The 11,368-nt window shown below is 45.1% G+C and overlaps 1 protein-coding gene across 4 annotated transcripts in view; it reads left to right on the top strand.

Moving 5' to 3' along the window:
• Window positions 1-260: 260 nt before the first annotated feature.
• CAPS2 (calcyphosine 2) overlaps window positions 261-11,368 on the top strand; it is a 56,297-nt gene continuing 45,189 nt past the window's right edge. For 2 of the 4 annotated variants that reach the window (XM_044996863.1, XM_044996878.1), the window contains exons 1-6: window positions 261-359; window positions 3,073-3,182; window positions 4,154-4,200; window positions 7,358-7,403; window positions 9,884-10,009; window positions 11,042-11,074. In XM_044996863.1, the coding sequence (XP_044852798.1) occupies window positions 3,102-3,182; window positions 4,154-4,200; window positions 7,358-7,403; window positions 9,884-10,009; window positions 11,042-11,074 (333 nt within the window). In that variant the 5' untranslated portion in view covers window positions 261-359; window positions 3,073-3,101. Of the gene's footprint in view, window positions 360-979; window positions 1,094-3,072; window positions 3,183-4,153; window positions 4,201-7,020; window positions 7,171-7,357; window positions 7,404-9,883; window positions 10,010-11,041; window positions 11,075-11,368 lie in introns of those variants that run through there. The other 2 variants (XM_044996864.1, XM_044996869.1) reach the window with 2 other exon arrangements.

The following is an 11,368-nucleotide window of genomic DNA, read 5'->3' as shown; positions in this document are numbered from 1 at the left end:
GGCTGTGCGGGGATGAGTGACTGAGGGCTCATGCGGACGGTTGTGTCTTTGGCGTTCATCACTCAGGCGCGCTGAGGGACACGGAGCGGTGACGCGCTTTCCACCCCGCCGCGGGGGCCACTGTGCCAGCGCCAGAGCGCGCAGAGCTTTCGACACTCGCCGCTGCCCCGCGTCTCAAGTCCGGGGGGCGTGGCTATGGCGTGGGCACCGGGTGGGAGGAGCCTGACTGGGCCGGGCCAAGGCGCGCAGGCACACACCCCGGCGCGCGTCCCCGCCCCTCGAGTGCACGCGCAGCAGAGCCGGCGGGTGCGCGCACAGGGAGGCTGCAAGACTTGGGAAAAGGGGCGGCGGCCGCGGAGGTGAGCGGGCGGCGAGTGCGCGCCTGGGGAGGGGGCGAGGGGCTCCTGGTCCTTCACTGCCGGGGGCTGCGGCCCGGCCCGGCCCGGGAGCAGCGGGCGCTCAGTGGCCCGCCGCGTCGGGGCTTGTTTACTGGAAACCTAGGCAACGGGCGGGGTGAGGCCGCCCCCGTGCGCGGAGCGCGGCCCCTTCAGGAAGCCCCAGAGGCCCGTTTGCGGGGTTCCCTTTCCCCCGGCTGCGGGCATCGCCGCCAGAGGCACCCCGCTGCCGAGCCCATCGGCTGCCGGGCTGAGCCAGGACAGTCCTCACCCTTCCCTGCCCCAAAACTCGGGTGTGGAACAAAAAAGCGCGTTCTTGTTATTTTCCATCTGGTTTCTGAGCCTGTAGGGTGCTCTTGATTCAGGTTTCCAAGCGTGTCTCTGCAGCCACAGGGGTTAGAAACTTATAAAACAAAACAAAAAAAAATACGGAGCTGCTCATGTAACTGCTTGGCTGCAGGAGCTTTAAGAAAAACACCAAATACTGAGATTTAGGATGAAATCACACTAGCTGTCCCTACTGTGAACAGTATGGATCACTGGATAGAGCTGTCCCATGATGTCCACAGCCAGAGAGCTTCAATATTGCTTTTGCACTTCTAACAACCTGTTTCAGAGAGATCAAAACTAAGGGTGAGAGGATTTCACCCTGTTACCTTTCGTTTGAGACTACTAACAAGACTGAAAAAGTGGGCAAGGTAATATCTTCTACCTTGGTGGATCAGATTATTTAACATATTCTAAGGAACCACTAATGGGCCACTCTACCTTGAATGGTCCCTTAGAATATGTGCTAAGTACTTATGCTAAACAATCTGTTCCACCTTATGGCAGTGTTTCTGTGAGATGGATACTTGTCTACAAGGAAGTGGAGATGGTTAACTTGTGAGCTTTCTACTTCCCAAGATGTTTCCTACTGTAAAAGTTTATCTTTTATCTTTTATATCTTTTCTGTGCAGTGGTTAAATCATTGTAAACACATAGTATTAAATATTTTGACTAAATATAAAAGTACTATTTTAAAAATCTGATTACATTAATTTGTGAATACTAATAATGAATATGTACTAGTTTGACTTCTTTTTCCCTGTTATGATTATGAAAATCTCCTTACATTTTAAGGTTTGAGGTTATGTGAAGATAGGTGCATTTTCACTTTAAATAACAAATAGGCCCATCGCCTTCACTGGGGAGCAGAGAATGCTTGAAACTAACATCTGTTGAGTATCTGAAAACAGGGCCAACATTTACTCCTGCAAAATTTAGAACATACACCATGGGGCATCCGGTTTCTGGCAATCTTGAAGTTGGGAGGGAGACTGCCTGTACGTGCAGAACTGTCCAGGATAGGGGAGGACACTTTGCAAAGGGGGTAGTGTATGGCATAAAGGGAGGGTTTGGAGGTATTAGGGATAAAGTAGCTGGGAACCAGAAGGATTCTTAGGGTATGGCAAAAGTTCTGGTCCGGCTAAAACTATGTAGGACAGTAGTCCCCAACCTTTTTTGTCTGGCGGCGCCAGACGACGAACCACGGAGGACCGTGGCGGTGGACGAGCATCTGCCGAAATTCCGCTGACAAGCGGCAACTTCAATAGGTGTTGCTGCCGACAAGCAGCATCATCCAGAGGCGTCGCCGCCAAAAATCGGCTGCATTTTGGCAGCGACGCCTCTGAATGACGCAGCTTGTCGGTGGCATTTCGGCTGATGCTCGTCCGCCGGCCAGTACGCGGGTGCACTTAGACGCCCCAGCCGGCGCCATGGCACCTGCGGACGCCGCGTTGGGGACCCCGATGTAAGATGTAAGTCAGGAGTGGGGAGGGTTGATACATCTAGTATAAATTGCAAATGCTAGAGTTAAGAGGGGACTAGGGGGAGTCCGAAGCAAAGAGAAAACCAGTGTTTCCAAGGAAGTGAAGCTTGGAGCTAAGACAGAAGCTTGGAACTGCTTCGGCAAAAGATAACACTGGCAAGGGAAGATTGAAGTTAGGAGTTACTGTGGAGATGGGCATCCAATGCAACATTGATAGGGCCCTACCAAATTCATGTTCCATTTTGATCAATTTCATGGCCAGATGGTTTTTTAAATTGGTCAGTTTCACCTTTTCAGATGTTTACATCTGAGATTTCATGGTGTTGTAACTGTGGGGATCCCAACCCAAAAGGTACCTGGAGGTGAGTCTGATCCACACACCCCTCTGTCCCCCCAGCAGCTGTGCAGGTAAAGAAGCAGTTCTGAGTGCTGTCCATCCCCAGCCCTGCGGGATAGGCAGCTAGGAGCCCCTGACTGGGAAGTTCGGACCCACCTCCACAAGCCTCTTCCAGCTGCAGGAACCTCCGGGGTTGCTGCCCAGCTCCAGAGCTTCCTGCAGCCCCAACAGTGGCTGTGCAGGGGAAGAACAAGTCCTGTCCCTCCCCATCCCGGCCAGGACTTGCAGCTATGAGCCCCTGGCTGGGGCATTCCCAGCAGCATGGGGGAGATCAGATTTCATGGGGGAAGGGCTTATTTCACAGTCCGTGACATGTTTTTCATGGCCATGAAATTGGTAGGGCCCTAATAATTGAATAAAAACTCCCATGTTGGGAGTTTTAGGTACATACCCCGTAATTTAATTATTTTATTTATGATGGTAATTATATAGAAAATGTATGGTTTTCATTTAGTCTTTTTTATTTACAGTTTATTGTGAAGTCTATAGTCAAATTTGCATGGATTTGGAGGTTAAAGGAGTTGCTGCATCTCCTAGACGGCAAGCTGAGCTGTCATCAAGGGGGAAGAAACTTAGTCAAGTATGTTTAATGCAAAGATTAATGTTTCTATTTTGATTTACAAATATTTACAGGTGTGTTTTTTATTTCACAGACCATTTAGCTCCATCTTATGTTCAGGATTTTAAAATAGTATAGTTTATGAAACCCTATTAAGGTTATTGCAGTATAAAAGAAAACGACTTGAACTTGCAGGGTAATTATTGAAAGTAAATAAATGATTGTGTTGGTGAGTATGAATACAGTCTTGAATAATGGTAGCCATGTGTTTGACTGCAACTGGCCTGAACATGAATACTTTCTGAATTATGCACTGTAGATATTTCCTTTTTTGTTTCATAAGTATTGTGCCCTTTAGGTTTATAGATTCAAAATAGTTAACTGATTATTGATTAGCATTTGCTTTTCTTCAAGCCCACATACTTCCATTTAACTTCCTTCTTGTTGCTAGGTTACCACATTAGGGAGTCCAGGACTGATACCTGTCAACTATGGCAGACTGCCTTTCTTCTACTTGACAAGCTGTCTTTCTGTATTCCACTATCAGATGTGTTCTGTAATACATCCTCCAGCCAGTAGTCGTGTGAGAATGCTGTTTTGTACCCCAATAATTCAGTAGGGGAATCTGTGGTGTGTTGCAGAAAGGAGCATTCCTATGTTTTCCTGATCTCCTCCAGAGTTCAGAATGTAACCATTGTAATACTTCTGCCTTCTGTAACAGAAAACAGTCATAAAACAAGATTCAAATTCTGTTCTCCAAGGGTATGTCTACAGTGCAGTTAAACACCTGTGACTGGCCCATGTCAGCTGACTTGGGCTGTGGGGCTGTACAATTGCAGTGCAGACATTCAGGCTCTCTGGGAATTTGTGAGAGAGGAGTGTCCCAGAGTTCAGGCTCCAGCCCAAGCCCCTGTACCCCAATTTTACAACCCTCAAAAGACAGAACTGTGTCATTAAATCATGATTTAATTATTATGCTGACATTTTTGTAGGGATGGAAACCAAATATACAAGCAACTCATGGCCTTCGTCCAGCTGAGTAAGTCTGTTCTTCCTACTTATGAACTGTTTCATTCTGCATTAAGTAACTTTGGTAAATTTCCTTATTTCATTGTCTTTATGCTGATGTATAAATCAAGGAGTTAGGTGAAATTTATCACCATAAACTTGTTGGCTGTGCTTTATACTTAAAGAGGAATTTAATTGTTTTCCTTAAAATGATACTTTTAAAAGTCACACTTATTTGTATAAATTTCACTTTAGGAAAGTAGGTTTTTTTGAAATGTACATTGAGATCAATTGGAATCTGGTGGCATTATTAGTGATTACTCATTAACATTTTTGCTTTTTTTCAAATATGTAAAAGTTGGATGGTTGAGCTTTACTTTTTTAGTTACTATCTAAGCTCCTGGCAGTTATTTCTAATTGTAAACAAGCTATCTTTTATACCTTTTATCATTATGAAAGGGAGTAGGAGAGAAGAATTGCTGCTCCTTACAGATATTTCATTATAAATACAGAGAAATTGTCATATGAGAGAGTTTTAAAAAGTGATTTGAAATCTGCTTTGTATAGTACTTCCAAAATTTGGGATTCTGAGGCCTGGGAATAGGTATATTAATGTCATCTATTATCAATGCCATATTTGAGACTGAACTGGCTTATTTTAAAAAATCTTTATGGTCATTTTAGCTCTCCAAAAGGTTCTGCCAGTATGTATCAAACATGACCTTGGAATGTCTATGGCTGGATAAAGGGATAGTTCAATCTCTGTGTGTATTCAGGCATTCTCCACTGACTGGATGGGCCTGGAGAGTCAGCATGTCTTCCAGTCTTAGAAGGGACTCTGCTATAACAGAGGGTATGGCTACACTTGAGAGTTGCAGCACTGGTGGAGGCTTTCCAGCGCTGCAATTAGTAACTGTCCACACCTGCAGGGCACATCCAGCGCTGCAACTCCCTGGCTGCAGCGCTGGCTGTACACCTGGGTCTGCTTGGGGTATAACCATTGCAGCGCTGGTGCTATAGCGCTGCTCGTAAAGTGTGGCCCCACACCAGCGCTGTTATTGGCCTCCAGGGTATTAGGAGATATCCCAGAATGCTTTTAACTAAATTACTCCCTTTGTTTTGTTATGCTGCCTCTCTTTGTTTTGTTGTGAACTCGGGGCTCCGGGAGCTGCTTATCTAAAAAACAAACAAGCTCCTGTTTGCCGTGATCAATCTGTAACTGACTGAACAATCAAATGAGATAAACCCACTACCTTGCTGTGAATGAGGCAGGCAGGGGGATGAGTGTTTGCTTGATGAGAGAAACAGCGGGGGCAGGGGTGAGAAAGGGAGTCCATTGGAGCAGCTGCTTATCTGGTCTGCAGGCTGTTTGCAGTTAAGAGTAAGGGGTTGGGAAAAATTTCTGATTTTGCAAGGCAGGGAGCTGATACACAATGTCGGCTCCAAAAATCCACTCTCTCTCTCTCTCTCTCCCCCGGTTCCTGTCACACTGCACCCCACCCCCCTCTTTTGAAAAGCACGTTGCTGCCACTTGAACGCTGGGATAGCTGCCCATAATGCATCACTCCCAACAGCGCTGCAAATGCTGCAAATGTGGCCACACTGCAGCGCTGGTAGCAGTGAGTGTGGCCACACACCAGCGCTTTCCCTACACAGCTGTACGACCAGCGCTGTAACTCCCAGCGCTGCAACTCTCAAGTGTAGCCATACCCAGAGTTTTGAAAAATGTTGGTAGCAAAGTGAGAGAAAATATGTACTACTGATGCTCAGACTATACTTGTGTTGCTGTTTGAAGGCTTATAGTGCTTGAAACTGATCTGGCATCTTTCACAGGTACTGTTTTTAAGTACACATTCCAAGTCTTAATGTGACAGGTAGTTTTGTAAGGTATTGGTAATATAGACAATTTAATCAAGCCTTTATTTAGCCAACACTCATCTGTTTTGCTAAAATAGAGTTAAATACCGGCAGCCGTACATAGGGGAATTTAGTTACAGTGTAACTCCCCTTTTAGGGTATGTCTAAGCTGCACTCTCTTTGCGGTGGCCTGTAGAGTACATACATTGCATGTCCTGCTAGCATGGGTGTAAATAATAGTGTATGTGGTGAGGCACTGCTTAGTCGAGTAAAGATCCCCGTGAATCCTTAGAATATGTATGCTACACAGCTCAGAACATGACCCTCCCACTGTTTTTGACAGTGTAGTGTCTTGCTGCCGCCCTGCTGCCAGTCTTTCCCTGCTGCAGGGAGCTGTGGGGAAAGCTCTGACAGGGTGTGACAGGGAGAGCCTTTCCCCACTGATGATGTGGCTATGCACCACAGTGTGAATGCAGCTCACTTTTTTTCTGTGGCATATAACTATCCATACTCTATATGCCACCACCAGTGGTGTCCAATATAGACATAGCCTTAGGGTCTGATCCAGCTCCCACTGAAAGTTAGAGGTCATTGGATTGAATCCAAAGGGCACATCCAGAAAGATGCTGAATGCATCTTCATTAGTGCTGGGTATCTTCAACTCCAGTTTACTTTAGAGAGTGGTAAGAACACTTATTACTTAGTGGGATTGGGGCTAAAATGAAGTAAAAGTACAGAATTGCTTTAATGTATTTCAACTGACTTTTTAATTTCTTTAAGCTGAATGAAGAGTCACTATTGGTATTTAATTTCAGTATAGTTGGGACTATGCTAATTCCCTTCCAATTAGTTTTGAAGAGCTACATTCAAAAAGGATTACTTTTTACTTCCCCATTGCCTCTCTTCTGGCTGATTATGGAGAGGAAAGAATTTGCCACAATACTGTTGTGGTAGAGGGGTAATGAGAAATGCCTGGCTTCTGATCTTGCTGCAGCTGCTCCTAGTGGGGAGCGAAGAGGAGCCAGGATGGTCTTGATAGAACTATCTGAGGCTGAAAGTGAAGATAGGGCCTGCCAGGGGCCCTTCACAGCTGCCAGTGTCCTCTGCAACTGGGGATGAAGAAAGGCTCTTACCACTTCCTGAGGTGAAGCGAAGGGGGTTGGTAGGGACTTTTGCCAGGTAGGCCCTCTCCAATTATAGTGAAACTGTTTATAGTGAAGATATTTTTGTGAAGGGGAAAAGCACTTCATTATCAGAGGGCTCCCTTGTACTGCAATTGAAAACGAGAATGTATTAAAGAATTACTAAAGCCATCTTTTAACTTCCTGCAGGGTGCCATGCCTTGATTTGGGCAAGCTGGGATCTTCAGATGAAGAGGTAATCATGAGTTTGCAAACTTTTCAGACAGGGCCGCCCAGAGGGGGGGGGGCAAGTGGGGCAATTTGCCCCGGGCTCCGCAGGGGCCCCCAAAAGAACGGCTGAGGCTCCTGCCCCAGCCTGACCCAACCCCGTCTCCGCCCCTCTCCCGGAGCCTCAGTGCATCCAGGGCTGTCCGTGAACAGCTGCAGCCTGATTCCGGCGGGGCCTGAGCTCCGCCCCGCTCAGAACCGCGTGGTAAGGGGGCGGGACTGCGAGCTCAGGGCTGAGTGGAGGAAGCTCACAGCCCCGCCCTCTTTACCCGGGGCTCTGAGCGGGGAGGAGCTCGCAGCCCCGCCCCCTTACCACAGCGGGGCGGAGCTCAGGCCCCGCTAGAGCCACACTGCACCGCTGTTCGGGGACGGCCCTGGATGCGACGGGCTGAGGCTCCGGGTGAGGGGGAAGCCGAGGGTAAGAAGCTGGGGCTGGGGGAGGGAGGGGTTGCTAAGGGGCAGGGAGTCTCGGGGACTGTCAGGGCACAGGGAGGGGGCAGAGGTGTGGGGGGCAGTCAGGGGACAGGGAATGGGGGGGTTGGATTGTGGGCATTCTGGGGGTCTGTCAGGACTCAGCAGGGGGTGGATAGGGGTTGGGGCAGTCAGGGGACAGTGAGGAGGGGTGGGGTCCTGGGGTGGTGGTGGTGGTGTCTCTGGGGGATGGTGAGGGGCAAGGAGCAGGATGGGTCGGGGTTTCTGAGGGGGGGCAGTAAGGGGGCAGGAAGTAGGTGGGGGTCGAATAGGGGGCAGGGCCAGGCTGTTTGGGAGGCCCAGCCTTCCCTACCCTGAAGCTCATTCAGCAGTTTGAGGCTTGCAGAAGAACCAAGCTGTTAGCTTTTCCATTAGAGCTACCATCCCTTTCACTTCTCAAATGCCAAATTATAGTCTACATTTAATTTCAGTGCCATAGGGAGATTCATGTCAGGGGAGGGTAGCTTCATTTAAAATTAGGCACTGGGGGAGGGATCACATGAGAAGAGCAATATCCTTCCCAACCCTACGAAGGGAGACCCCCCCTCCCCACCATTTCCTGAGGCTCCAGAGGGGTTAATTCAGTGGTTCTCAAACTTTCGTCCTGGTGACCCCTTTCACATAGCAAACCTCTGAGTGTGACCCCCCCCTTATAAATTGAAAACACTTTTTTATATATTTAACACTATTATAAATGCTGGAGGCAAAGCGGGGTTTGAGGCGGAGGCTGACAGCTCACGACCCCCAGTAATAACCTCGTGACCCCTTGAAGGGTCCTGACCCCCAGTTTGAGAACCCTTGGGTTAATTTAATTTTAGCACCCTGTGTCCATTCACATGCATGTGCTATTTTGAGCATTTCAGTTTTCACAACATAGGCTCATCCCAGATTCTGGACCAAGCTCAAATGCTCAGTTCATGGAGTATGTACATAAGCTATACTAAAGACAAACCCACAGTAACCGTCTCCAGTTTGTGAGGGACCCCATGGAGCCAATCTCTAGGAAACATAAATGCATGGAGGTTAAATCCATTAATGGCTATTAGCCAGGATGGGTAAGGAATGGTGTCCCTAGCCTCTGTTTGTCAGAGAGTGGAGATGGATGGCAGGAGAGAGATCACTTGACCATTACCTGTTAGGTTCACTCCCTCTGGGGCACTTGGCATTGGCCATTGTCGGTAGACAGGATACTGGGCTGGATGGACCTTTGGTTTGACCCAGTATGGCTGTTCTTATGTTCTAACCTAAATGAACCCAAAGTTATGGAAACAGATATGAGTCAAGGAAGCCAGCAGAGTATCAGAAACCTGGAAAAATCTCTGCCTGGATGGGCTCAGGCGTTTGGTCACAAGCTGAGGTGGTTCAAAAGTTTTGGATTTTTTTTAAGCAGAATTTTTTTATTGTTTCTTTAAACAATCAAACACAGCAAGCAGCAAATATTTGGCCACATACTTCTGAAACCCCAAACCATGTTCAGGTTTTGGCAGACTAATTTCAGCTTTTCAGTTAAAAAAAACCACAACAAATTTTGAAGGAAAGCAGACATTGGCCGTGATTTTTTTCCTGCTTTTTAAAAACCCCTAGTTTTCGAACCAAAAAAAGTTTTGATGGAAAATATTTGTCCAACCCTTTTAATGAGCTTTAGTGCCTTTTAGCACTAGCTGATGCTGAGAACCAGAGATACCTTGTAAAGAAGTTTTCTCAAAACTAGGTTTGTGCTGAGAAGCGGAAGGTTTATTTTTCCCAGGGGCGCCCGTGAAGGGGAGCAAGTGGGGCAATTTGCCCTGGGCCCCGCAGGGGCCCCCACGAGAATATAGTATTGCAATTTTTTTTATGGAAGGGGCCCCTGAAATTGCTTTGCCCCAGGCCCCCTGAATCCTCTGGGCAGCCCTGTTTTCAGATAATGCTGAAGTTTGTCAAAACATTCCTTTTGACTATGAAATAAGTACAAATAATCTTGTTCTCTTTGTATTTTAGGATGGTGATTCTTACATACCATACAGTAAGAGGTTTCCTCGCATTGGCCCTCCAGATTCATCTTCAACTGTTAGTTGGGGTACACCATTACAGACTCCTTATGCACAGCATCATCAGACACAACAGGTCAGTTTGCCATTACTGATATCTTAAAAATACTGTCTTTCATGAGAATTGAAGCAAATAAAGCACATCTAATTTCATTACACAATTTAGTTCTTTCCATTTGTGTGATTAAATTAAAAGATAGGAGAGTATTATTGGTCGAAGTGCTTTCTAATGAAGGTTTTTTTTGCTAGGAAGCTCTTCAGAAATTTCAAATTCAATTTCTTCATCACAGTTACTATTTATTATAGACTGTTGATTTATACTCTAATTCTTTTAATTTTGCCTACTGACAATTTGTACACTAGTGGTTGCTATTGTTAGTAATAATTTGTGAAAGCATCTGAAAATTGTGATTGCATTAAGGTAGCATATAACTTTGATTTTTACTTCTAAACAAATCTTAAGAAAATTGTGAAAATCAGAAAATAAAATAATTAATCAAAATAAGAAATAGTTCCTTACACATAAGATATGAAAAATAACTTTTTGTTTACAAATAGCAAATATTTATTTTGTGGAAGAATATGAGTTGATCGTTGCTACGATAGTCTATGAATGGCCGAGTGCAGTAACTTCATTATTAACGTTTTTCTTCCTTTCTCTTTCAAAGAGAATTACGAGTTAATTTCAGAGTAATATCTAGTTTGGTTGACAATATAAATGTATATATTTTAAAATAAATCTAAATAGAACATCAGTATTTATTCTTCTCTTTCTGTGATGAGTAAGAACCTAAAATTCTAAAAAAAGACCAGCTACACCTAGTTGTCATAGAAGGAAAATCAGTTATTCAGTTTTAACATACTGCTTTCTGGAAAATTCCAGAGCTGTTCAAAATCACTGTCCAAATTACGAACACATTTGATAATGACTCTGCTGAGCATTTTTTCAGTCATTGTTACTTGAGAGTGAGAAGAGGTGTCCTTTGAATTTTTCTGTTTTGTTTAACTTTGGAAAAATGTATTTGACAAATTTTCTTTTGATTCATGCAGCATAGGTAGTGATAATTGCTATTTAAAATAACATTTCTTTTTCCTTTCCATTAAACAGATGGCTAGAAAACATTGTCAGAAGAAAATGGAGGTAAAATAGCTGGAAAAATATTAGCAATTGAGGATTGTGATGTATAATCTGAAAATTAAATAGGTTTTTAAATTCTTTGGTATGATAATGAAATGGCTTAGTTGAGAGACTATTTTTAATCTCCTATCATTATATATAGTTAGCATTTGCATTTTGAAACTGTATCGGATGTTATAGTTTTTGTCATTAGAAGAAGGAAAAGGTTCAGGAGTTGCAAAGGTTAATCTTCTAAGATTGATATGTGCTCAAGAAGTGGTTTCCCAAACTTCAAACCAATTCAGGACCTGTACAAAT

The sequence above is a fragment of the Mauremys mutica genome, chromosome 1 (assembly GCF_020497125.1).
Source record: "Mauremys mutica isolate MM-2020 ecotype Southern chromosome 1, ASM2049712v1, whole genome shotgun sequence".
NCBI lineage: Eukaryota > Metazoa > Chordata > Testudines > Geoemydidae > Mauremys > Mauremys mutica.
The sequence above is the reverse complement of the archived record's forward strand: the minus strand, read 5'-3'. Positions and strand labels throughout refer to the sequence as shown.